Source organism: Salmo salar, chromosome 09, assembly GCF_965601325.2.
Source record: "Salmo salar chromosome 09, fSalSal1, whole genome shotgun sequence".
Classification (NCBI taxonomy): domain Eukaryota; kingdom Metazoa; phylum Chordata; class Actinopteri; order Salmoniformes; family Salmonidae; genus Salmo; species Salmo salar.
The window spans coordinates 52,907,808-52,935,768 of record NC_138299.1 but is presented as its reverse complement, the minus strand read 5'-3'; the positions used below and the strand labels follow the sequence as shown (position 1 = coordinate 52,935,768).

The 27,961-nt window shown below is 43.2% G+C and overlaps 1 protein-coding gene across 1 annotated transcript in view; it reads left to right on the top strand.

The window, feature by feature from the left end:
• cpxm1a (carboxypeptidase X (M14 family), member 1a) overlaps positions 1–26,212 on the top strand; it is a 34,180-nt gene extending 7,968 nt beyond the window's left edge. The window contains exons 4-13 of the mRNA XM_045723781.2: positions 537–621; positions 1,916–2,069; positions 3,790–3,884; positions 4,165–4,288; positions 8,147–8,343; positions 10,820–10,999; positions 20,150–20,444; positions 20,571–20,710; positions 21,361–21,463; positions 24,341–26,212. Coding sequence (XP_045579737.1) covers positions 537–621; positions 1,916–2,069; positions 3,790–3,884; positions 4,165–4,288; positions 8,147–8,343; positions 10,820–10,999; positions 20,150–20,444; positions 20,571–20,710; positions 21,361–21,463; positions 24,341–24,681 — 1,714 coding nt within the window. The 3' untranslated portion in view covers positions 24,682–26,212. The remainder of the gene's footprint in view (positions 1–536; positions 622–1,915; positions 2,070–3,789; positions 3,885–4,164; positions 4,289–8,146; positions 8,344–10,819; positions 11,000–20,149; positions 20,445–20,570; positions 20,711–21,360; positions 21,464–24,340) is intronic.
• The last annotated feature ends 1,749 nt before the right edge of the window (positions 26,213–27,961 follow it).

The following is a 27,961-nucleotide window of genomic DNA, read 5'->3' as shown; positions in this document are numbered from 1 at the left end:
ACTTTTACTATGTGTTTACTATACATTTACTATACGTTTACTATATGTTTACTATACATTTACTATACATTTACTATACGTTTACTATACATTTAATATAAGTTTACTATAAGTTTACTATACATTTACTTTACATTTACTGTACGTTTACTATACGTTTACTGTACATTTACTTTATGTTTACTATACGTTTACTATAGTTTACCATACATTTACTATATGTTTACTATACATTTACTATATGTTTACTATACATTTACTTTATGTTTACTATACATTTACTTTATGTTTACTATACATTTACTATATGTTTACTATACATTTACTTTGTTTACTATACATTTACTATACATTTACTTTACATTTACTATACCTTTACTATAGTTTACTATACGTTTACTATAGTTTACTATACGTTTACTATACATTTACTATATGTTTCCTATACGTTTTACTATACGTTTACTTTACATATATTACATAGTAATAAGATTTTACAAAGCATTAATGTGTAATCCTTGTTAATGTCTTTGCAGCTGGGACTGGGTTGAAACCTACAAAGTGCAGCTGAGTAACGACTCGGAGACCTGGAAGACCTGCATGAACGGAACAGAGGAGGCGGTGAGCCATATCTGCAGGGTTGTTAAAGATACTGTAGAGTCAAAGGAAGCTGCTTAGTTAGCACGTTTTGAGGAATATAAAATGTGTTCACTTTCCAAAAGGGATTTTTTTGTTTGTTACGTAGGTAAAAGAGGAGGCGGTGATGAATGGAATGGCATGGATTCTAGCACGGCGTTTTGGCGTAGATCAGGGGAATTCAAATCCAAGCCTAGAGGGCCAGAATACCACTGGTTGTCTCTCTGTTCACCCTCATGGTGTCCCCAGGACTAAATCAGTCCCTGATTAAAGGGGAAGAATGAAAATCAGCCATGGAACTGGCTTAGAGGTCCGCACTTGATTTGGCGTAGATAAATCAGCATGTGGTCCAGAAGCCCATTCGAAGTCAATCCATTTGACGAACAGGGAGCCACAGGCTTGCCAGGGTTGTGGATTCGATTCCCACGGGGGGCCAGTACGAAAAAGAAAAAACAATGTATGAAATGTATGCATTCACTACTGTAAGTCGCTCTGAATAAGAGCGTCTGCTAAATGACTAAAAATGTTAAAAAAAATAACAGGAGTTCATTGACTATTGAAGGGTAGACTGGTCGGATATAGATTTTTTTTTTAAATGCCAAAGCACTCATATGCGTTTATTTATTGGCATCTCCATGTTAAAACAAGGAAAACAAGTTCAAAGGTGAAACGTGTGTTGTTTCTGTAGATTAAAGGTGAAACGTATGTTGTTTCTGTAGATTAAAGGTGAAACGTATGTTGTTTCTGTAGATTAAAGGTGAAACATATGTTGTTTCTGTAGATTAAAGGTGAAACGTGTGTTCTGTTCTGTAGATTAAAGGTGAAACGTGTGTTGTTTCTGTAGATTAAAGGTGAAACGTGTGTTCTGTTCTGTAGATTAAAGGTGAAACGTGTGTTGTTTCTGTAGATTAAAGGTGAAACGTGTTGTTTCTGTAGATTAAAGGTGAAACGTATGTTGTTTCTGTAGATTAAAGGTGAAACGTGTGTTGTTTCTGTAGATTAAAGGTGAAACATATGTTGTTTCTGTAGATTAAAGGTGAAACGTGTGTTCTGTTCTGTAGATTAAAGGTGAAACGTGTGTTGTTTCTGTAGATTAAAGGTGAAACGTGTGTTCTGTTCTGTAGATTAAAGGTGAAACGTGTGTTGTTTCTGTAGATTAAAGGTGAAACGTGTTGTTTCTGTAGATTAAAGGTGAAACGTGTGTTCTGTTCTGTAGATTAAAGGTGAAACGTGTGTTGTTTCTGTAGATTAAAGGTGAAACGTATGTTCTGTTCTGTAGGTGTTTGTTGGGTCCCGGAATGAACCTGAGACACCCTATCTGGCCCTCTTCCCTCAACCCGCGGTGGCTCGTTGGATCCGCATCAACCCCCAGACTTGGTACTGGAATGGGACAATCTGTCTCAGAGCGGAGGTACTGGGATGCCCCCTCCCAGGTGTGTTGTAAATGAAACTATTTATCTGGCACGCTGGTGCATGCAGAGACATGTATTTAGTTCGGCTTTGACTTTAGTGTCACGTAAATGCGTCACAATTCAGAAACCTCAATGTCCTGACACTGTGAATATATGGCTGTGGGAGCCTGTATACGTTCTATGCAGTAATGCTAGAGCAATGACACTACACTTTGCAGACATGTACACTACAAAAGCAGGATCGATGATTTAGCCAGCTAACTTTTTCTGGTTAATAAGAAAGATGAACGTAGATCTGTGTTTTTAGGCCATGCTCATTGTGTTCTAACCATGCTCATTGTGTTCTAACCATGCTCATTGTGTTTTTAGACCATGCTCATTGTGTTCTAACCATGCTCATTGTGTTCTAACCATGCTCATTGTGTTCTAACCATGTTCATTGTGTTCTAACCATGCTCATTGTGTTTTAACCATGCTCATTGTGTGTTTAGGCCATGCTCATTGTGTTGTAACCATGCTCATTGTGTTCTAACCATGCTCATTGTGTTCTAACCATGCTCATTGTGTTTTAACCATGCTCATTGTGTTCTAACCATGCGCATTGTGTTCTAACCATGCTCATTGTGTTCTAACCATCCTCATTGTGTTCTAACCATGTTCATTGTGTTCGAACCATGTTCATTGTGTTTTTAGACCATGGCCATTGTGTTCTAACCATGCTCATTGTGTTCTAACCATGCTCATTGTGTTCTAACCATGTTCATTGTGTTCTAACCATGTTCATTGTGTTTTTAGACCATGCCCATTGTGTTCTAACCATGCTCATTGTGTTCTAACCATGCTCATTGTGTTCTAACCATGCTGATTGTGTTCTAACCATGCTCATTGTGTTCTAACCATGCTCATTGTGTTCTAACCATGCTCATTGTGTTTTTAGACCATGCTCATTGTGTTCTAACCATGCTCATTGTGTTCTAACCATGCTCATTGTGTTCTAACCATGTTCATTGTGTTCTAACCATGCCCATTGTGTTCTAACCATGCCCATTGTGTTCTAACCATGCTCATTGTGTTCTAACCATGCTCAATGTGTTCTAACCATGCTCATTGTGTTCTAACCATGCTCATTGTGTTCTAACCATGCCATTGTGTTCTAACCATGCTCATTGTGTTTTTAGGCAATGCCCATTTCAAGATTTTCTTTCAAAAAAATATAAAGTTATTTCAGAATATTTAGGTAAGCTAGCTGGCTAACTCATCAAACCTGCTTTGTAGTATAGCCATCCAGATAGTGCATTCTGGCAGGCTTATCCCCTGGTAGGCTTATCCTCTGGTAGGCTTATCCCCTGGTAGGCTTATCCCCTGGTAGGCTTTTCCCCTGGTAGGCTTATCCCCTGGCAGGCTTATCCCCTGGTAGGCTTACCCCTGGCAGGCTTATCCCCTGGTAGGCTTATCCCCTGATAGAACAATTACTGTCATGGTATCAACAGCCTATTTAAACCAGTGTGTTGTCTATATAACTCTACAAATTGGGCTTGTAAAGTAGCATGTTACAGGGTTGGGGTCAATTCCATTTAAATTCCAGTCACTTCAGGAAGTAAAACATTGAAAATAATTGAAATTGGAAGTTGTAATTTCAATGTGCATCCTGAATTGACTGGTACCCTACACCTGGCATGTTATCTTGACCCTGGTCAAGGACACACACACAGAGAGATCTTATTAACCTTCATTCGCTTAGATCCGGACAATGTATGGCAACACCTCTCTGAAAAACTGTCTGGCTCTAAAGATAACCTGGATTTCAGACACCACAACTACAAGGAGATGAGGAAGGTGAGATCACACACACACACACACACACACACACACACACACACACACACACACACACACACACACACACACACACACACACACACACACACCCGCTGTCCTACCTGTAACTGTCCTCTGTACGTGTAAGTGCTTATCCAATATCTATTTAAAAAAAAGTTATTTAGTGCTTGTCCAATATCTCTTTATTTAAAAAACACTTATTTTGTGCTTACAAACGTATAATTTTACGATCCAGTAAGGTCCCACCACTGATGTGTGTCTGTCGTCTTCTCTGCAGCTGATGAAGGCTGTGAATGAAGATTGCCCTCGTATCACTCGTATCTACACCATTGGAAAGAGCTACACCGGACTGAAGCTGTACGCCATGGAGATCTCTGATAACCCTGGAAAACATGAACTAGGTCAGAAAGAGCTGTGTCCTCAATGGCACCCTTTTCCCTATGTAGTGCACTACTTTTTGACCAGGGCCCATAGGGACCACACTGGGACTAAACAGCTCTGGGAACAGGGCTTCATGAACAGCTCTGGAAACAGGGCTTCATGAACAGCTCTGGGAACAGGGTTTCATGAACAGCTCTGAGAACAGGGATTCATGAACAGCTCTGGGAACAGGGCTTCATGAACAGCTCTGGGAACAGGGCTTCATGAACAGCTCTGGGAACAGGGCTTCATGAACAGCTCTGGGAACAGGGCTTCATGAACAGCTCTGGGAACAGGGCTTCATGAACAGATCTGGGTACAGGGCTTCATAAACAGTTCTGGGAACAGGGGTTTCATAAACAGTTCTGGGAACAGGGGTTTCATAAACAGCTCTGGGAACAGGGCTTCATGAACAGCTCTGGGAACAGGGCTTCATGAACAGCTCTGGGAACAGGGCTTCATGAACAGCTCTGAGAACAGGGCTTCATGAACAGCTCTGAGAACAGGGCTTCATGAACAGCTCTGGGAACAGGGTTTCATGAACAGCTCTGGGAACAGGGCTTCATGAACAGCTCTGGGAACAGGGTTTCATGAACAGCTCTGGGAACAGGGTTTCACAAACAGCTCTGGGAACAGGGCTTCACAAACAGCTCTGGGAACAGGGTTTCATAAACAGCTCTGGGAACAGGGTTTCATGAACAGCTCTGAGAACAGGGCTTCATGAACAGTTCTGGGAACAGGGCTTCATGAACAGTTCTGAGAACAGGGCTTAATGAACAGCTCTGGGAACAGGGTTTCATGAACAGCTCTGAGAACAGGGCTTCATGAACAGCTCTGGGAACAGGGCTTCATAAACAGCTCTGGGAACAGGGTTTCATAAACAGCTCTGAGAACAGGGCTTCATGAACAGCTCTGGGAACAGGGCTTCATGAACAGCTCTGGGAACAGGGCTTCATGAACAGCTCTGGGAACAGGGCTTCATGAACAGCTCTAGGAACAGGGCTTCATAAACAGCTCTGAGAACAGGGCTTCATAAACAGCTCTGGGAACAGGGCTTCATGAACAGCTCTGGGTACAGGGCTTCATGAACAGCTCTGAGAACAGGGCTTCACGAACAGCTCTGGGAACAGGGCTTCATGAACAGCTCTGGGAACAGGGCTTCATGAACAGGGCTTCATAAAGGGTAGAAGTCAAACCCTCTGTGTGTGTGTGTGTGTGTCTGTGTGTCTGGCATGCCTGACAAAGCTGTTTATCCCCAGACAGTCTGCCAAGTATTTCTACAGGGTTCTGTGAGATATTGGGGCTGTTTTCAGAGAGAAAACACACACACACACACACACACACACACACACACACACACACACACACACACACACACTGCTGTTTTCAGAGAGAAGAGGCCTCTCTTATATCAACAAAAGGATAATGATTTCAAGTGAAGACCAAGCAACACAAGACAGGATTCCTCAGTCACCATCGTTTGTATCGGTAGAAATGTGCCTCCCTAGTGAGATCTAGTTTTATTCACAGTCTCTTTTTACTTCTGCAAAAATATACAAGTGGAAAAACTACTTTTTTTTTAGCTATTCTTAAAAGACGAGTTTTATATAAACAGATTGTTTTTAAAAAAGGGAAAAGCTGCTCTCTCTAGTAGCTCCGATGCTTTCGTTTATTCACCAACGTTACAGCAAGCTGTCTTCATCAGGGTTTCGTGTCAACAGATTGGGAAATATCTACACTCTTAGATTAAAAAAAAGGGTTCTAAGTAGAAGCATACAGGGTTCTTCAGTTTGTCCCCATAGGGGATCCCTTTATGGTTCTGGGTAGAACCCTCTTCCTAGAACCCTCTATAAATGGTTCTACCAAGAACCATTGTATCATCTAAAGGTTGGGTTCCACCAGCCTTGTTAGCCTTTAAAATTGTAATTCTTTATTTAAAAGAAAGAGAAAAAAAATGCAATAAAAAGTTTATTTAGATTCAGAAGAGTTCTATGTAGAACCTTGCCTTTCCTAAGAATCATCAAAGAACCATTTCTTCCAACAAAATAAAAAAAAAACAATTCTTACAATATAAAAGGTTCTAGGTGGAACCCGTTACGCTACAAAGAAACCTCATCTTCCAGAAAGGGTTCTTCCAATGAAAATAGTTAATCGGTAGAACCCTATCCATCTGCAAATAACTATTTTTGGAAGAGCTGATATTGGTTTTTGTCGGTTTGGGTTTCAACATTTACATTTTAGTCATTTAGAAGACACTCTTATCCAGAGCGACTTACAGTAGTGAATACATACATTTCATTTTATGCATTTTTTTTCTTTTTTTATGTACTGGTCCCCCGTGGGAATCGAACCCAAAAACCCTGGCGTTGCAAACACCATGCTCTACCAACTGAGCCACAGGGAAGACAGGTCATTTGATTCTCTACACTGGAGCCTGTTGTTTTGAATCACAGAAGAGAAGAGAAGAGATCCTCTCATGTGTTTTTCATTAGAATCAGGAAGGACAGAAAATGACAGGGAGCTTAACAATAAGTACTTTATGATAGAAGGTAGAATACTGTTGTTGTTTTTTTTACGAGAGCTATAAGGAGTGTTGATCTAGGATCAAGTCCCATCCTGTCAATGTAATATTAAACATTGTTCTAATAGGCTGAACTGATCCTTAAATGACCTTCTACGCCAAGACACTTGATACATACAGCACCCTTTGATTTAGTTTCTTTAGGACTCTCTTCTCCCATCTGTACAGGATGTGTGTTGTTCGGCCACAGGGATCCATTTGTACACTTTGGCAGCCATCGCTGTAGCAGACTGATCACTAAAAACACACAGTGATTTCGGAACGTTTGAAAAGGTCCCCAGAACGTCAATATATGCCTTATTTTTATTTTATATATATTTTTTAAACGATTAAAACTATTTCCCAGCGCTGGGTGCCAAGTCGTGATGCTCGCAGATGGAGTGCGCTGCTCAGACCACCGCGCTGCCCGCAGTTCACAGAATACTTCATGGTAAAAGCGTGTCATTTTTAATTATTTTTGGTTTTAAGCCTACGCTAAACTATAGCTCTAATCTTAATCACTCAGAATTAATACCGAAACTTAACCCTTTGAGTTGTTTCTGTTTTAACCGTGTCACCATGGAGAATTGACCCTGTAACCAAGCAGAATTAACCCTGTAACCAAGCAGAATTAACCCTGTAACCAAGCAGAATTAACCCTGTCACCATGGAGAATCAACCCTGTAACCATGGAGAATCAACCCTGTAACCATGTAGAATTAACCCTGTAACCAAGCAGAATTAACCCTGTAACCATGCAGAATTAACCCTGTAACCATGCAGAATTAACCCTGTAACCATGCAGAATTAACCCTGTAACCAAGCAGAATTAACCCTGTAACCATGCAGAATTAACCCTGTAACCATGCAGAATTAACCCTGTAACCAAGCAGAATTAACCCTGTCACCATGGAGAATTAACCCTGTAACCATGGAGAATTAACCCTGTAACCATGGAGAATTAACCCTGTAACCATGTAGAATTAACCCTGTAACCAAGCAGAATTAATGCGCCAAAAATAGACATTCATTCATAATGCGTGGAATTTCGAAGGTTAAACTATGAGATCTTGTTGAGCTGTAGTCACTGTACTGCACATCACTGCCCAACACAATAATCAAAGCTTGGAAGCTTTATCAAGTAGAAAGAATGTATTGCTGATGTTCACGTCCTGACAACAAAACCCTGCCTGGAGCTGAAGACCAATTTCCGTTGTTCACTGTAACGTGGACAATAAAGTTGTATCGCATTGTAGAAACATCCCCTGTTCCCCTGCAGGTGAGCCAGAATTCCGCTATGTGGCAGGTATGCATGGCAACGAGGTGGTTGGCAGAGAGCTGGTGCTGAACCTCATGCAGTACATCTGTCGGGAGTTTAGACGAGGCAACCCACGCATCGTCCGTCTGGTGACCAGCACACGTATCCACCTACTGCCGTCTATGAACCCTGATGGATATGAAACAGCCTTTGAAAGGGTAGGAGGAGGGTTGGAGCAGGGGATAAGAGATGTATTGACTGATTGGTTGATTGAATTATTGACTGGCTAATTGACTGGCTGACTGTATGGTAATGGGAGATAACTAAAAACGGCATTTCCTAACTAGTTGAAATCTGCCTCGAAGGACCATGGAAAGAACACCACCTTGTGGTCAGAGAACTAGAGAGGGGACTCAGAACCCTCCTCGTGACGACTTCATATTAGAACTCTAGAGAGAGGACTCAGAACCCTCCTCGTGATGACTTCATATTAGAACTCTAGAGAGAGGACTCAGAACCCTCCTCGTGACGACTTCATATTAGAACTCTAGAGAGAGAGGACTCAGAACCCTCCTCGTGATGACTTCATATTAGAACTCTAGAGAGAGAGGACTCAGAGCCCTCCTCGTGATGACTTCATGTTAGAACTCTAGAGAGAGCGGACTCAGAACCCTCCTCGGGACGACTTCATATTAGAACTCTAGAGAGAGGACTCAGAACCCTCCTCATGATGACTTCATATTAGAACTCTAGAGAGAGGACTCAGAACCCTCCTCGTGATGACTTCATATTAGAACTCTAGAGAAAGGACTCAGAACCCTCCTCGTGATGACTTCATATTAGAACTCTAGAGAGAGGACTCAGAACCCTCCTCGTGATGACTTCATATTAGAACTTTAGAGAAAGGACTCAGAACCCTCCTCGTGACGACTTCATATTAGAACTTTAGAGAGAGGACTCAGAACCCTCCTCGTGACGACTTCATATTAGAACTCTAGAGAGAGGACTCAGAACCCTCCTCGTGACGACTTCATATTAGAACTCTAGAGAGAGGACTCAGAACCCTCCTCGTGACGACTTCATGTTAGAACTCTAAAGAGAGGACTCAGAACCCTCCTCGTGATGACTTCATATTAGAACTCTAGAGAGAGAGAGGACTCAGAACCCTCCTCATGATGACTTCATGTTAGAACTCTAGAGAGAGAGGACTCAGAACCCTCCTCGTGATGACTTCATGTTAGAACTCTAGAGAGAGAGAGAGGACTCAGAACCCTCCTCATGATGACTTCATGTTAGAACTCTAGAGAGAGAGGACTCAGAACCTTCCTCATGATGACTTCATATTAGAACTCTAGAGAGAGGACTCAGAACCCTCCTCATGATGACTTCATATTATAACTCTAGAGAGAGAGGACTCAGAACCCTCCTTGTGACGACTTCATGTTAGAACTCTAGAGAGAGGACTCAGAACCCTCCTCGTGATGACTTCATATTAGAACTCTAGAGAGAGGACTCAGAACCCTCCTCGTGATGACTTCATACTAGAACTCTAGAGAGAGAGGACTCAGAACCCTCCTCGTGATGACTTCATATTAGAACTCTAGAGAGAGGACTCAGAACCCTCCTCGTGATGACTTCATATTAGAACTCTAGAGAGAGGACTCAGAACCCTCCTCGTGATGACTTCATACTAGAACTCTAGAGAGAGAGGACTCAGAACCCTCCTCGTGATGACTTCATATTAGAACTCTAGAGAGAGGACTCAGAACCCTCCTCGTGATGACTTCATATTAGAACTCTAGAGAGAGGACTCAGAACCCTCCTCGTGATGACTTCATATTAGAACTCTAGAGAGAGGACTCAGAACCCTCCTCGTGTTGACTTCATACTAGAACTCTAGAGAGAGAGGACTCAGAACCCTCCTCGAGATGACTTCATATTAGAACTCTAGAGAGAGGACTCAGAACCCTCCTCGTGACGACTTCATATTAGAACTCTAGAGAGATAGGACTCAGAACCCTCCTCGTGATGACTTCATGTTAGAACTCTAGAGAGAGAGGGCTCAGAACCCTCCTCGTGACGACTTCATATTAGAACTCTAGAGAGAGGACTCAGAACCCTCCTCATGATGACTTCATATTAGAACTCTAGAGAGATAGGACTCAGAACCCTCCTCGTGATGACTTCATATTAGAACTCTAGAGAGAGGACTCAGAACCCTCCTCGTGACGACTTCATGTTAGAACTCTAGAGAGAGAGGGCTCAGAACCCTCCTCATGATGACTTCATATTAGAACTCTAGAGAGAGGACTCAGAACCCTCCTCGTGATGACTTCATATTAGAACTCTAGAGAGAGAGGACTCAGAACCCTCCTCGTGACGACTTCATATTAGAACTCTAGAGAGAGAGGACTCAGAACCCTCCTCGTGATGACTTCATATTAGAACTCTAGACAGAGGACTCAGAACCCCCCTCGTGATGACTTCATATTAGAACTCTAGAGAGAGGACTCAGAACCCTCCTCGTGATGACTTCATATTAGAACTCTAGAGAGAGGACTCAGAACCCTCCTCGTGATGACTTCATGTTAGAAGAAGGAAGGGATATAGGACATATTGATTGATCGATGGACTGACTGATCGATTGTGTGATATTGAAAATAGCTTAAAACTGCATCTCAACTTCTCTCCAAGGGGTCAGAGCTGGCAGGTTGGGCTCTGGGGCGCTACAGCTACGAGTGGGTCGATATGAACCACAACTTCCCCGACCTAAACAATATCATGTGGGACGCCAAGGAGAATGACACCGAGACGGTTAAAACAGCCAACCACTACATCCCCATACCAGAGTACTACACTAAAGAGGATGCCTTCGTAAGTACTGTACACTACACATCAACTACACCACAGAGTATGACTCAACAATGTGTTTTCAGTTTTATTTTTCCTGGTTTGTACATTTGTTTTGTTTTTCACTCTCAAAATCCCAATTGTTCATAGAGAAACAATGAAATTGGACGTGCTGAGTCAATGATTAAATCACACCTGAAAGGGGAAAAAAATAGTTCTGGAAGAAAAATGTGTAATTCCCCTCTTAAGGATATTGTGTTTGTGATAAGAACACACCTCCTTCACACCTTCATTAATACAGTGTATCTGTAGACACACCTCCATTAATACAGTGTATCTGTAGACACGCCTCCATTAATACAGTGTATCTGTAGACACGCCTCCATTAATACAGTGTATCTGTAGACACGCCTCCATTAATACAGTGTATCTGTAGACACGCCTCCATTAATACAGTGTATCTGTAGACACGCCTCCATTAATACAGTGTATCTGTAGACACGCCTCCATTAATACAGTGTATCTGTAGACACGCCTCCATTAATACAGTGTATCTGTAGACACGCCTCCATTAATACAGTGTATCTGTAGACACGCCTCCATTAATACAGTGTATCTGTAGACACGCCTCCATTAATACAGTGCATCTATAGACACACCTCCTCCACACCTTCATTAACACAGTGTATCTGTAGACACACCTCCTCCACACCTTCATTAATACAGTGTATCTGTAGACACGCCTCCATTAATACAGTGTATCTGTAGACACGCCTCCATTAATACAGTGTATCTGTAGACACGCCTCCATTAATACAGTGTATCTGTAGACACACCTCCATTAATACAGTGTATCTGTAGACACGCCTCCATTAATACAGTGTATCTGTAGACACGCCTCCATTAATACAGTGTATCTGTAGACACGCCTCCATTAATACAGTGTATCTGTAGACACGCCTCCATTAATACAGTGTATCTGTAGACACACCTCCTCCACACCTCCATTAATACAGTGTATCTGTAGACACCACTCCACCACGCCTCCATTAATACAGTGTATCTGTAGACACGCCTCCATTAATACAGTGTATCTGTAGACAAGCCTCCATTAATACAGTGTATCTGTAGACACACCTCCTCCACACCTTCATTAATACAGTGTATCTGTAGACACGCCTCCATTAATACAGTGTATCTGTAGACACGCCTCCATTAATACAGTGTATCTGTAGACACGCCTCCATTAATACAGTGTATCTGTAGACACGCCTCCATTAATACAGTGTATCTGTAGACATGCCTCCATTAATACAGTGTATCTGTAGACACACCTCCACCACACCTCCATTAATACAGTGTATCTGTAGACACACCTCCATTAATACAGTGTGTCTGTAGACACGCCCCCATTAATATACTGTATCTGTAGACACACCACCACACCTCCATTAATATAGTGTATCTGTAGACACACCTCCATTAATACAGTGTATCTGTAGACACACCTCCACACCTCCATTAATACTGTGTATATGTAGACACACCCCCATTAATACAGTGTATCTGTAGACACACCTCCACCACACCTCCATTAATACAGTGTATCTGTAGACACACCTCCACCACACCTCCATTAATACAGTGTATCTGTAGACACACCTCCACCACACCTCCATTAATACAATGTATCTGTAGACACACCTCCACCACACCTCCATTAATACAGTGTATCTGTAGACACACCGCCATTAATACAGTGTATCTGTAGACACACCTCCACCACACCTCCATTAATACAGTGTATCTGTAGACACACCTCCACCACACCTCCATTAATACAGTGTATCTGTAGACACACCTCCACCACACCTCCATTAATACAGTGTATCTGTAGACACACCGCCATTAATACAGTGTATCTGTAGACACGCCTCCATTAATACAGTGTATCTGTAGACACACCTCCATTAATACAGTGTATCTGTAGACACACCTCCATTAACACAGTGTATCTGTAGACACACCTCCATTAACACAGTGTATCTGTAGACACACCTCCTCCACACCTCCATTAATACAGTGTAACTGTAGACACCACTCCACCACGCCTCCATTAATACAGTGTATCTGTAGACACGCCTCCATTAATACAGTGTATCTGTAGACACGCCTCCATTAATACAGTGTATCTGTAGACACACCTCCTCCACACCTTCATTAATACAGTGTATCTGTAGACACGCCTCCATTAATACAGTGTATCTGTAGACACACCTCCATTAATACAGTGTGTCTGTAGACACGCCCCCATTAATATACTGTATCTGTAGACACACCACCACACCTCCATTAATATAGTGTATCTGTAGACACACCTCCATTAATACAGTGTATCTGTAGAGACACCTCCACACCTCCATTAATACAGTGTATATGTAGACACACCCCCATTAATACAGTGTATCTGTAGACACACCTCCACCACACCTCCATTAATACAGTGTATCTGTAGACACACCTCCACCACACCTCCATTAATACAGTGTATCTGTAGACACACCTCCACCACACCTCCATTAATACAATGTATCTGTAGACACACCTCCACCACACCTCCATTAATGCAGTGTATCTGTAGACACACCGCCGTTAATACAGTGTATCTGTAGACACGCCTCCATTAATACAGTGTATCTGTAGACACACCTCCATTAATACAGTGTATCTGTAGACACACCTCCATTAATACAGTGTATCTGTAGACACACCTCCATTAACACAGTGTATCTGTAGACACACCTCCACACCTCCATTAATACAGTGTATATGTAGACACACCCCCATTAATACAGTGTATCTGTAGACACACCTCCACCACACCTCCATTAATACAGTGTATCTGTAGACACACCTCCACCACACCTCCATTAATACAGTGTATCTGTAGACACACCTCCACCACACCTCCATTAATACAATGTATCTGTAGACACACCTCCACCACACCTCCATTAATACAGTGTATCTGTAGACACACCGCCATTAATACAGTGTATCTGTAGACACGCCTCCATTAATACAGTGTATCTGTAGACACACCTCCATTATTACAGTGTATCTGTAGACACACCTCCATTAACACAGTGTATCTGTAGACACACCTCCTCCACACCTCCATTAATACAGTGTAACTGTAGACACCACTCCACCACGCCTCCATTGATACAGTGTATCTGTAGACACGCCTCCATTAATACAGTGTATCTGTAGACACACCTCCATTAATACAGTGTATCTGTAGACACACCTCCATTAATACAATGTATCTGTAGACACACCTCCACCACACCTCCATTAATACAGTGTATCTGTAGACACACCGCCATTAATACAGTGTATCTGTAGACACGCCTCCATTAATACAGTGTATCTGTAGACACACCTCCATTAATACAGTGTATCTGTAGACACACCTCCATTAACACAGTGTATCTGTAGACACACCTCCTCCACACCTCCATTAATACAGTGTAACTGTAGACACCACTCCACCACGCCTCCATTGATACAGTGTATCTGTAGACACGCCTCCATTAATACAGTGTATCTGTAGACATGCCTCCATTAATACAGTGTATCTGTAGACACACCTCCTCCACACCTTCATTAATACAGTGTATCTGTAGACACACCTCCACCACACCTCCATTAATACAGTGTATCTGTAGACACACCTCCACCACACCTCCATTAATACAATGTATCTGTAGACACACCTCCACCACACCTCCATTAATACAGTGTATCTGTAGACACACCGCCGTTAATACAGTGTATCTGTAGACACGCCTCCATTAATACAGTGTATCTGTAGACACACCTCCATTAATACAGTGTATCTGTAGACACACCTCCATTAATACAGTGTATCTGTAGACACACCTCCATTAACACAGTGTATCTGTAGACACACCTCCACACCTCCATTAATACAGTGTATATGTAGACACACCCCCATTAATACAGTGTATCTGTAGACACACCTCCACCACACCTCCATTAATACAGTGTATCTGTAGACACACCTCCACCACACCTCCATTAATACAGTGTATCTGTAGACACACCTCCACCACACCTCCATTAATACAATGTATCTGTAGACACACCTCCACCACACCTCCATTAATACAGTGTATCTGTAGACACACCGCCATTAATACAGTGTATCTGTAGACACGCCTCCATTAATACAGTGTATCTGTAGACACACCTCCATTATTACAGTGTATCTGTAGACACACCTCCATTAACACAGTGTATCTGTAGACACACCTCCTCCACACCTCCATTAATACAGTGTAACTGTAGACACCACTCCACCACGCCTCCATTGATACAGTGTATCTGTAGACACGCCTCCATTAATACAGTGTATCTGTAGACACACCTCCATTAATACAGTGTATCTGTAGACACACCTCCATTAATACAATGTATCTGTAGACACACCTCCACACCTCCATTAATACAGTGTATCTGTAGACACACCACCATTAATACAGTGTATCTGTAGACACGCCTCCATTAATACAGTGTATCTGTAGACACACCTCCATTAATACAGTGTATCTGTAGACACACCTCCATTAACACAGTGTATCTGTAGACACACCTCCTCCACACCTCCATTAATACAGTGTAACTGTAGACACCACTCCACCACGCCTCCATTGATACAGTGTATCTGTAGACACGCCTCCATTAATACAGTGTATCTGTAGACATGCCTCCATTAATACAGTGTATCTGTAGACACACCTCCTCCACACCTTCATTAATACAGTGTATCTGTAGACACGCCTCCATTAATACAGTGTATCTGTAGACACACCTCCATTAATACAGTGTATCTGTAGACACGCCCCCATTAATATACTGTATCTGTAGACACACCACCACACCTCCATTAATATAGTGTATCTGTAGACACACCTCCATTAATACAGTGTATCTGTAGACACACCTCCACACCTCCATTAATACAGTGTATATGTAGACACACCTCCACCACACCTCCATTAATACAGTGTATCTGTAGACACACCTCCACCACACCTCCATTAATACAATGTATCTGTAGACACACCTCCACCACACCTCCATTAATACAGTGTATCTGTAGACACACCGCCATTAATACAGTGTATCTGTAGACACGCCTCCATTAATACAGTGTATCTGTAGACACACCTCCATTAATACAGTGTATCTGTAGACACACCTCCATTAACACAGTGTATCTGTAGACACACCTCCTCCACACCTCCATTAATACAGTGTAACTGTAGACACCACTCCACCACGCCTCCATTAATACAGTGTATCTGTAGACACGCCTCCATTAATACAGTGTATCTGTAGACATGCCTCCATTAATACAGTGTATCTGTAGACACACCTCCTCCACACCTTCATTAATACAGTGTATCTGTAGACACGCCTCCATTAATACAGTGTATCTGTAGACACACCTCCATTAATACAGTGTGTCTGTAGACACGCCCCCATTAATATACTGTATCTGTAGACACACCACCACACCTCCATTAATATAGTGTATCTGTAGACACACCTCCATTAATACAGTGTATCTGTAGACACACCTCCACACCTCCATTAATACAGTGTATATGTAGACACACCCCCATTAATACAGTGTATCTGTAGACACACCTCCACCACACCTCCATTAATACAGTGTATCTGTAGACACACCTCCACCACACCTCCATTAATACAGTGTATCTGTAGACACATCTCCACCACACCTCCATTAATACAATGTATCTGTAGACACACCTCCACCACACCTCCATTAATACAGTGTATCTGTAGACACACCGCCGTTAATACAGTGTATCTGTAGACACGCCTCCATTAATACAGTGTATCTGTAGACACGCCTCCATTAATACAGTGTATCTGTAGACACACCTCCATTAATACAGTGTATCTGTAGACACACCTCCATTAACACAGTGTATCTGTAGACACACCTCCTCCACACCTCCATTAATACAGTGTATCTGTAGACACGCCTCCATTAATACAGTGTACCTGTAGACACGCCTCCATTAATACAGTGTACCTGCAGACACGCCTCCATTAATACAGTGTATCTGTAGACACGCCTCCATTAATACAGTGTATCTGTAGACACACCTCCATTAATACAGTGTGTCTGTAGACACGCCCCCATTAATATACTGTATCTGTAGACACACCACCACACCTCCATTAATATAGTGTATCTGTAGACACACCTCCATTAATACAGTGTATCTGTAGACACACCTCCACACCTCCATTAATACAGTGTATATGTAGACACACCCCCATTAATACAGTGTATCTGTAGACACACCTCCACCACACCTCCATTAATACAGTGTATCTGTAGACACACCTCCACCACACCTCCATTAATACAGTGTATCTGTAGACACATCTCCACCACACCTCCATTAATACAATGTATCTGTAGACACACCTCCACCACACCTCCATTAATACAGTGTATCTGTAGACACACCGCCGTTAATACAGTGTATCTGTAGACACGCCTCCATTAATACAGTGTATCTGTAGACACGCCTCCATTAATACAGTGTATCTGTAGACACACCTCCATTAACACAGTGTATCTGTAGACACACCTCCATTAACACAGTGTATCTGTAGACACACCTCCTCCACACCTCCATTAATACAGTGTATCTGTAGACACGCCTCCATTAATACAGTGTACCTGTAGACACGCCTCCATTAATACAGTGTACCTGCAGACACGCCTCCATTAATACAGTGTATCTGTAGACACGCCTCCATTAATACAGTGTATCTGTAGACACGCCTCCATTAATACAGTGTATCTGTAGACACACCTCCACCACACCTCCATTAATACAGTGTATCTGTAGACACACCTTTTGATCTCCACCCCAAACAAATAGCAGGTGAATAGCAGCTGTTTACCAGGTGTATAACAGGTGGACAACAGGTGAACAACAGGTGAACAACAGGTGAACAACAGGTGAATACCAGGGTGTATAACAGGTGGACAACAGGTGAATACCAGGTGTATAACAGGTGAACACCAGGTGTATAACAGGTGAATACCAGGTGTATAACAGGTGAATACCAGGTGTATAACAGGTGAATACCAGGTGTATAACAGGTGAATACCAGGTGAATACCAGGTGAATAGCAGATGTATAACAGGTGAATACCAGGTGTATAACAGGTGAATACCAGGTGTATAACAGGTGAATACCAGGTGTATAACAGTTCAAAACCAGGTGTTTAACAAGTGTATAACAGGTGAATACCAGCTGTATACCAGGTGAGCAACAGGTGAACAACAGGTGAATAGCAGGTGAATAACAGGTGAATACCAGGTGTATAACAGGTGAATACCAGGCGTATAACAGGTGAATACCAGGTGTATAACAGGTCAATACCAGGTGTTTAACAAGTGTATAACAGGTGAATACCAGCTGTATACCAGGTGAGCAACAGGTGAACAACAGGTGAACAACAGGTGAATACCAGGTGTATAACAGGTGAATAGCAGGTGAATAGCAGGTGTATACCAGGTGAATAACAGGTGAATACCTAGTGGGCTGTGGGCCTCCGTCTCTCTACAGCCTAGTGGGCCTCCGTCTCTCTACAGCCTAGTGGGCCTCCGTCTCTCTACAGCCTAGTGGGCTGCGGGCCTCCGTCTCTCTACAGCCTAGTGGGCTGCGGGCCTCCGTCTCTCTACAGCCTAGTGGGCTGCGGGCCTCCGTCTCTCTACAGCCTAGTGGGCTGCGGGCCTCCGTCTCTCTACAGCCTGGTGGGCTGCGGGCCTCCGTCTCTCTACAGCCTCTCTACAGCCTGGTGGGCTGCGGGCCTCCGTCTCTCTACAGCCTGGTGGGCTGCGGGCCTCCGTCTCTCTACAGCCTGGTGGGCTGCGGGCCTCCGTCTCTCTACAGCCTGGTGGGCTGCGGGCCTCCGTCTCTCTACAGCCTGGTGGGCTGCGGGCCTCCGTCTCTCTACAGCCTGGTGGGCTGCGGGCCTCCGTCTCTCTACAGCCTGGTGGGCTGCGGGCCTCCGTCTCTCTACAGCCTGGTGGGCTGCGGGCCTCCGTCTCTCTACAGCCTGGTGGGCTGCGGGCCTCCGTCTCTCTACAGCCTAGTGGGCTGCGGGCCTCCGTCTCTCTACAGCCTAGTGGGCTGTGGGCCTCCGTCTCTCTACAGCCTAGTGGGCCTCCGTCTCTCTACAGCCTAGTGGGCCTCCGTCTCTCTACAGCCTAGTGGGCTGCGGGCCTCTGTAGTACACAACGTAGGTAATAGTTGTGCCATTTGAGACAACCTGATAGAGCTGAGGAAATTGACTCAACAACAGTGGTTTAACTGAGACTGTTCCTTCTGTTATGCCATTGTCGGTTCATATGTAATACTGTCGGGGCGGCAGGGTAGCCTAGCGATTAGAGCGTTGTGTCACTAACCGAAAGGTTGCTAGATCGAATCCCTGAGTTGACAAGGTAAAAATCTGTCGTTCTTTCCCTGAACAAGGCAGTTAACACACTGTTCCTAGGATGTCATTGTAAATAAGAATTTGTTCTTGACTGACTTGCCTAGTTAAATAAAGGTTTATATATATATATAAATGTATATAAAATATGTTATTAAACAATAATGTAGGTGTTGTAGATGTTCGAGGTGATGAGGTTTGATAATGCTAGGAGATTTTTAGTATCAGGAAATACAATTTAAAAAACTAGTTAGATCGTAAAAAGAAAATGCTTCTTCTGTCCCAGGTGACTCCAGAGACACCTGTTAGTGACATGTTCTTCTGTCCCAGGTGACCCCAGAGACACCTGTTAGTGACATGTTCTTCTGTCCCAGGTGACCCCAGAGGCACCTGTTAGTGACATGTTCTTCTGTCCCAGGTGACCCCAGAGACACCTGTTAGTGACATGTTCTTCTGTCCCAGGTGACCCCAGAGGCACCTGTTAGTGACATGTTCTTCTGTCCCAGGTGACCCCAGAGACACCTGTTAATGACATGTTCTTCTGTCCCAGGTGACCCCAGAGACACGTGTTTGTAACATGTTCTTCTGTCCCAGGTGACCCCAGAGACACGTGCGGTCATCAGCTGGATGCAGGACATCCCCTTCGTCCTGAGTGCCAACCTCCACGGGGGAGAACTGGTGGTTACCTACCCCTTCGACTGCACCCGGGACTGGGCCCCTCAGGAAAACACCCCTACAGCTGACGATAGTTTCTTCCGCTGGCTGGCCATGGTCTACGCCTCCACCAATCTGGTCATGGCCAACCCTGATAGGAGGATCTGCCACTCTGAAGACTTCCAACAGCACAACAACATCATTAACGGAGGAGCCTGGCACACCGTCCCTGGGAGTCAGTATTTCTCCTATATATATATATATATATATATATATATATATATATATATATTAGAATCAGGCCCTTATCAAAGACTATTTGTTTTTCCATGTGTTTTATTACCATATTTCTGTCCCTCAGGTATGAATGACTTCAGCTACATGCACACTAACTGCTTCGAGGTGACGGTGGAGCTGTCGTGCGATAAGTTTCCTCACGCCAGCGAGCTTCCTACAGAGTGGGAGAACAACAAGGAGTCTCTGCTGGTCTACATGGAGCAGGTCTACTGTTCTTGTCATGGATTATTTACCAAAGTTATACTGTATTAGAGTTATTCAAACTAATGAAAATGGCCCCAATTGGAAAGACTTCACTTGTAGAATACTGTCCTACTGCATATCTCAGCTCTCTCTTACCAGCTCTCCAATTTGTAGACATTTCCCTGATTATCTCTGTTTCTGATGTTCCCTGATTATCTCTGTTTCTGATGTTCCCTGATTATCTCTGTTTCTGATGTCCCCTGATCATCTCTGTTTCTGATGTCCCCTGATCATCTCTGTTTCTGATGTCCCCTGATCATCTCTGTTTCTGATGTCCCCTGATCATCTCTGTTTCTGATGTCCCCTGATCATCTCTGTTTCTGATGTTCCCTGATCATCTCTGTTTCTGATGTCCCCTGATTATCTCTGTTTCTGATGTCCCCTGATCATCTCTGTTTCTGATGTTCCCTGATTATCTCTGTTTCTGATGTCCCCTGATCATCTCTGTTTCTGATGTTCCCTGATCATCTCTGTTTCTGATGTTCCCTGATCATCTACTGTTTCTGATGTTCCCTGATCATCTACTGTTTCTGATGTTCCCTGATTATCTACTGTTTCTTATATTTCCCTGATCATCTCTGTTTCTGATGTTCTGTCCTTCCCTCTACCAGGTTCACAGAGGCATCAAGGGAGTGGTGAGAGACAAGATGACAAAGAAAGGCATTGCAGACGCCATTGTGAAAGTGGAAGACCTGGACCATGACATACGATCAGGTAGACACAGGATTCTACAATGATTTACATGATGCACTACACTACATAGAAAAAGAAAAGAAATCAGCAATTTTTTCAGTTTACCTCGCACTGCTTGTATGTCAAATTCCTACCAGTGACAATTTCTAACTGCTTGTAGTAGCAGACACAATTCTCCATGCTAGGGATTTACGGTGTTACCGGTGTAGCACACAACGGGGCGCTAGAAAACGCAAGAAAAATCCCATTTGGCCTCTATTACCAGAATGCTAACAAAATTTGCACAATCTATAGCGAAATCTCAGACGCTGTTAGCTAAATGCTAACAAGCGAAAACGAACATAAACAAATTGCAAAGACAAGCAAATCCTGCTCATAAAGTTATACAAGCATAGTTAGTAGCTACCGAATGTCATTTTTGGTGAGTGTGGACATTTACAAGGGAAAGTAAATGAGAGAAATTGTGCAAATTAAGAAAGTTGTGATGCTTTTCTGATGGAAGAGCAGCATGTGTACACGGAGCAGAGGGGAAAAGAACGGAGGAGAAAAAAAACGCTAACAGGAAGCACAAGGAAAAAATGACAACTGTACAGAACTCATCCAGAGCTCTCTGACGACTGGCAGAAAGCCATTATAAGATATCTGATAACTTCATGTAAAATAATTAGACTGGCTCAACAGTTCTGGGGAACTACGGTAAACTTCATGTTAAATAATGTGTCTGGCTCAACTGTTCTGGGGAACTACGGTAAACTTCATGTTAAATAATGTGTCTGGCTCAACTGTTCTGGGGAACTACGGTAAACTTCATGTTAAATAATGTGTCTGGCTCAACTGTTCTGGGGAACTACGGTAAACTTCATGTTAAATAATTAGACTGGCTCAACTGTTCTGGGGAACTATGGTAAACTTCATGTTAAATAATGAGTCTGGCTCAACTGTTCTGGAGAACTACGGTAAACTTCATGTTAAATAATTAGACTGGCTCAACTGTTCTGGGGAACTACGGTAAACATATTGCAGAAGTTGACTGCAGGTACTTAAAAAGTAGCTACAAATATTCAAAAATGTATTGGAAAAATATCAAAGAAATAGTTGACAGTATTGAAAAACCATCCTGTGGCCTTTTCCAAATCAAATGAAATCAAATTTTATTTGTCACATGTGCCGAATACAACAGTGAAATGCTTACTTACAAGCCCTTATTAATTAACCAACAATGCAATTTTAAGAAAAAAATAAGTGTTAAGAAAGTATTTACTAAATAAACTAAATGTTAAGGGCTTGTAAGTAAGCGTTTCACTGTAAGGTCTACACTTGGTGAATTTGTACGTACAGTCACTGTAGAGATGACATCCTCGATGCACTTATTGATGAAGCCAGTGACTGATGTGGTGTACTCCTCGATGCTATCGGAGGAATCCCGGAACATATTCCAGTCTGTGCAGCAAAACAGTCCTGTAGCTTAGCATCTGTGTCATCTGACCACTTCCGTATTGAGCGAGTCATTGGTACTTCCTGCTTTAGTTTTTGCTTGTAAGCAGGAATCATGAGGATAGAATTATGGTCAGATTTGCCAAATGGAGGGTGAGGGAGAGCTTTGTATGCATCTCTGTGTGTGGAGTAAAGGTGGTCTAGAGTTTTTTTTCTTCCTTTGGTTGCACATGTGACATGCTGGTAGAAATGAGGTAAAAAGGGATTTAAGTTTCCCTGCATTAAAGTCCCCGGCCACTAGGAGCGCCACCTCTGGATGAGCATTTTCTTGTTTGCCTATGGCCGTATACAGCTCATTGTGTGTGGTCTTAGTACCAGCATCAGTTTATGATGGGAAATAGACGGCTACGAATAATATAGATGAGAACTCTCTTGGTGAATAATGTGGTCTACAGCTTATCATGAGATACTCTACCTCAGGTGAGGAAAACCTTGACACTTCAATAATATTAGATTTCGTGCACCAGCTGTTATTGACAAATAGACACAGACCTCCACCCCTTGTCTTACCGGAGGCAGCTGTTCTATCTTGACGATGGAACTAAAACCCAGCCAGCTGTACGTTATCCACGTCGTCGTTCAGCCACGACTCGAACTCGACTGGAACATAAGATATTACAGTTTTTAATATCCCGTTGGTAGGATAGTCTTGATCGGCGCTCATCCATGTTGTTATCCAATGATTGCACGTTGGCTAATAGGACTAATGGTAGAGGAGGGTTATCCACTCGCCGTCGGATTCTTACAAGGCACCCCGACCTACAACCCCTATATATCCGTCTCTTCTTCATGCGAATGAAGAAGAGATGGGCCTTGTCTGGTGTCTGAAGTAAATCCTTTGCGTCCGACTCGTAAAAGAAAAAAATCTTCTTCCAGTACGAGGTGATTAATCGCTGTCCTGATATCCAAAAGCTCTTTTCGGGTCATAAGAGACTGTGACAGAAACATTATGTACAAAATAAGTCACAAACAATGCGAAAAAAAACCCACACGCGATAACACAATTAGTTAGGAGCCCGTAAAACGGCAGCCATCATCTCCAGAGCCGTTATTACATCAAATACCCCGGTATAAGGTGTATATACACGATATACCACCCAAACCCAATCCGTGCTCTCTCTTGTAACTTCATTTAATTTTTCACCTGGCTTCCATTTATTTTATTCTACTCCCAAGATGCAACAGTATCTTTAAAACTGACACTCTACTGTCTTTGTTACACCATTACATTACATCTCTTCAGTTTCAAGCTTGCATCATTTATTGTATTCTACTGTAAACATTAGTGTCTTTGTCATTGCATCAAACTAGGTCCCATTCCCTTAATTGTAGTATTATTGATAAAATACTTTTCTGATTTTTTTTTAATGAATGATCATGAGACTCTCCTGTGTATCTCCTTAGCGGCTGATGGAGACTACTGGCGTCTGTTGAACCCCGGGGAATACAAAGTGACGGTGTGGGCGGAGGGATACTTTCCCTCCATGAGGCGGTGCAGCGTCGGGACCGAAGCGCGACCCACCATCTGTGACTTCATCTTGATCAAGACGCCACGACAGAGGATGAACGAGATCCTAGCTAAAGGGGGGAGGTTACCCCAGGATCTGCAACTGAAGCTGAGAGCAATGAGGCTCCGGAAACTAAGAGTCTCCACCAAGGCCATCAACCAGCGGAGGGAACGCAGCCGAAAGGCCAGGGGAACACGGTCCGCTAGAGCACCACGCCCTCTCACACCCCTGGCCTGAGAGACAGGGGACAGACTGCGCCTCTAATGACACCCTATTCCCCAACATGGCTCTGGTTAAAAGAAAGTGCACTATAAAGGGAATAGGGTGCCATTTGGGACTCGACTTGAGGCTTTGAAACGACCGGGGTGTTTGAGATGTACTATATTGTAGTCGGCGACTACAGACAGACTGAAATACAAATGTCAATGAGAAGTAATTTTTTTTTAGGAAGGTGATTTGTAAATCCGACTGCAATGTAGTCGATTTGAAACAAGACACAGAGGCTTCAACGCAAGTCTGTATTCCCAGTGAATGTTGTAATTATCAGATTTGAATAGCAGAGAAGTAGAGGGAGATTTAATGTGCTCTAACTAGCTTGTTGGGACAGTGGTCAAACATGTCAGTTGTTTGTAGTTAAAAGGTGGAGAGATAGTGTAGTTGATACAGCCGTATCTTTACATTAGTAGGAATATTTCATACCTTCTAACTAGTTGTTTAGTTTGTTGGGAAAGTGGTCAACAGTAGCTAGGTTTCCATCCAATTGGCGACAGATTTTCATGCAAATATTTTTTTTTAAATATGCATAAAGAAAATCTGCATATTTTCCCACTAGGGGTGTTTCCACCAAACTGTATTTGTTGCGGATAAATCATCAGTCCGTGATGACGTAGTGCGCACAAATTGTAAAGTTTTCATGTTACCGATTTAAAAATCAAAAGTTCAAATGTTTTTTCCCATCGCATTTTTCAACTAGATCGATAGTTTTGTCACAAAAAAATAAACTGTTGCGTTGAATAGAAAATGTGTCCCTTTTTTTGGTCTTGGCACAACGTGCTCTCTAGCCAACAGCTCGCAGATACAGTGCGGCTAGTCTAGTCTACCTGATCAGATTATTACGGATCAGAGCGAAGATATTTTTAGTTGTCGACTCGGCAGTCAAGCATTGATCTTCATGTCACTAGAATAAGACCCTGGATATGTATTGTAAAAGGAGCGTCCAGCTCACAGTGCACTTTCACCACCCTGTGAAGTTCATCGTAACTTATTTCATCTGTAGCCTAATAAACTAAATGGTTTCCCCCGAGTCGTAGTGAGAGGACCACACGACAATATCATCTCGTGACTCCCAAGTTGACTTTGATACAGTTTGATAGCTATTAATATCAATATTTGGCGCATAAAGCCGTTTCCAACACCATTTCTCACATAATTTAATTTTCCCCCCGACACAAAAAAAAATTGTTGAACGAAACAAATTATCTGTCGACATTTATAAAATTGTACTGTTTCCATCACAGTTTTCATTAAGACGCAAGACGGCACAAATAGATTTGGGACCAATATTCAGTTCAGTTTATCGTTGCCACTGTTGCACGGGCTTTTAGTACAGCTGTTGTTACAGTAACTATCAAGAATATAGAAGAGACCTTTTAATGATGACGAGGGGAGGCCATGACAGTATCAGCTGGCCTGATACGGTTTAGTTTTATAACGTTGTATATCTGTGTGTGTTTTTCACTATTTCATTAAAGGACAATTTGTGTAGAAAGAGTTGGGTCAAGTATGTACTTGTTCAGAACCCACGAGACCTGTGATGAAAACATTTGTCGTTTCCTCTTTTTGCTGCGTAGGTCCTGCTGTCAGTCTGAGGTTAGGTTAGTATATTTGTACACACACACACACACACACACACACACACACACACACACACACACACACACACACACACACACACACACACACACACACACACACACACACACACACACACACACACACACACACACACACACACACCGTGAAAGACAAACATAGAGGATTAAAAAAAAACAAGGTAAAAAGGAGGGCAGGTGGACTCTGAACTCCAGAGAAGAACATTGTGTACAAAACAGATTGTTCAATTCATGTCAAGCTCCTGATACCCCTGAAGGACAAGGTATCATTCCCCTTCTGATACCCCTGAAGGAGAAGGTATCATTCCCCTTCTGATACCCCTGAAGGAGAAGGTATCATTCCCCTTCTGATACCCCTGAAGGAGAAGGTATCATTCCCCTTCTGATACCCCTGAAGGACAAGGTATCATTCCCCTTCTGATACCCCTGAAGGACAAGGTATCATTCCCCTTCTGATACCCCTGAAGGACAAGGTATCATTCCCCTTCTGATACCCCTGAAGGAGAAGGTATCATTCCCCTAACTAATATGATCGTGTGGAGTGAATGTGATTGAACTCAAATGCTGATATAGTGGGACATTTGATTTAAAATACATTAGCAGAAGAATCAAAACTGAAAGAGATTTGTATTCCAGCACCACCTAGAGACACCCTCTGGGTATTACATCCTGTACCAGCACCACCTAGACACCCTCTGGGTATTACATCCTGTACCAGCACCACCTAGAGACACCCTCTGGGTATTACATCCTGTACCAGCACCACCTAGAGACACCCTCTGGGTATTACATCCTGTACCAGCACCACCTAGAGCACCCTCTGGGTATTACATCCTGTACCAGCACCACCTAGACACCCTCTGGGTATTACATCCTGTACCAGCACCACCTAGACACCCTCTGGGTATTACATCCTGTACCAGCACCACCTAGAGACACCCTCTGGGTATTACATCCTGTACCAGCACCACCTAGACACCCTCTGGGTATTACATCCTGTACCAGCACCACCTAGACACCCTCTGGGTATTACATCCTGTACCAGCACCACCTAGACACCCTCTGGGTATTACATCCTGTACCAGCACCACCTAGAGACACCCTCTGGGTATTACATCCTGTACCAGCACCACCTAGACACCCTCTGGGTATTACATCCTGTACCAGCACCACCTAGACACCCTCTGGGTATTACATCCTGTACCAGCACCACCTAGACACCCTCTGGGTATTACATCCTGTACCAGCACCACCTAGACACCCTCTGGGTATTACATCCTGTACCAGCACCACCTAGACACCCTCTGGGTATTACATCCTGTACCAGCACCACCTAGACACCCTCTGGGTATTACATCCTGTACCAGCACCACCTAGACACCCTCTGGGTATTACATCCTGTACCAGCACCACCTAGACACCCTCTGGGTATTACATCCTGTACCAGCACCACCTAGACACCCTCTGGGTATTACATCCTGTACCAGCACCACCTAGAGACACCCTCTGGGTATTACATCCTGTACCAGCACCACCTAGACACCCTCTGGGTATTACATCCTGTACCAGCACCACCTAGAGACACCCTCTGGGTATTACATCCTGTACCAGCACCACCTAGACAC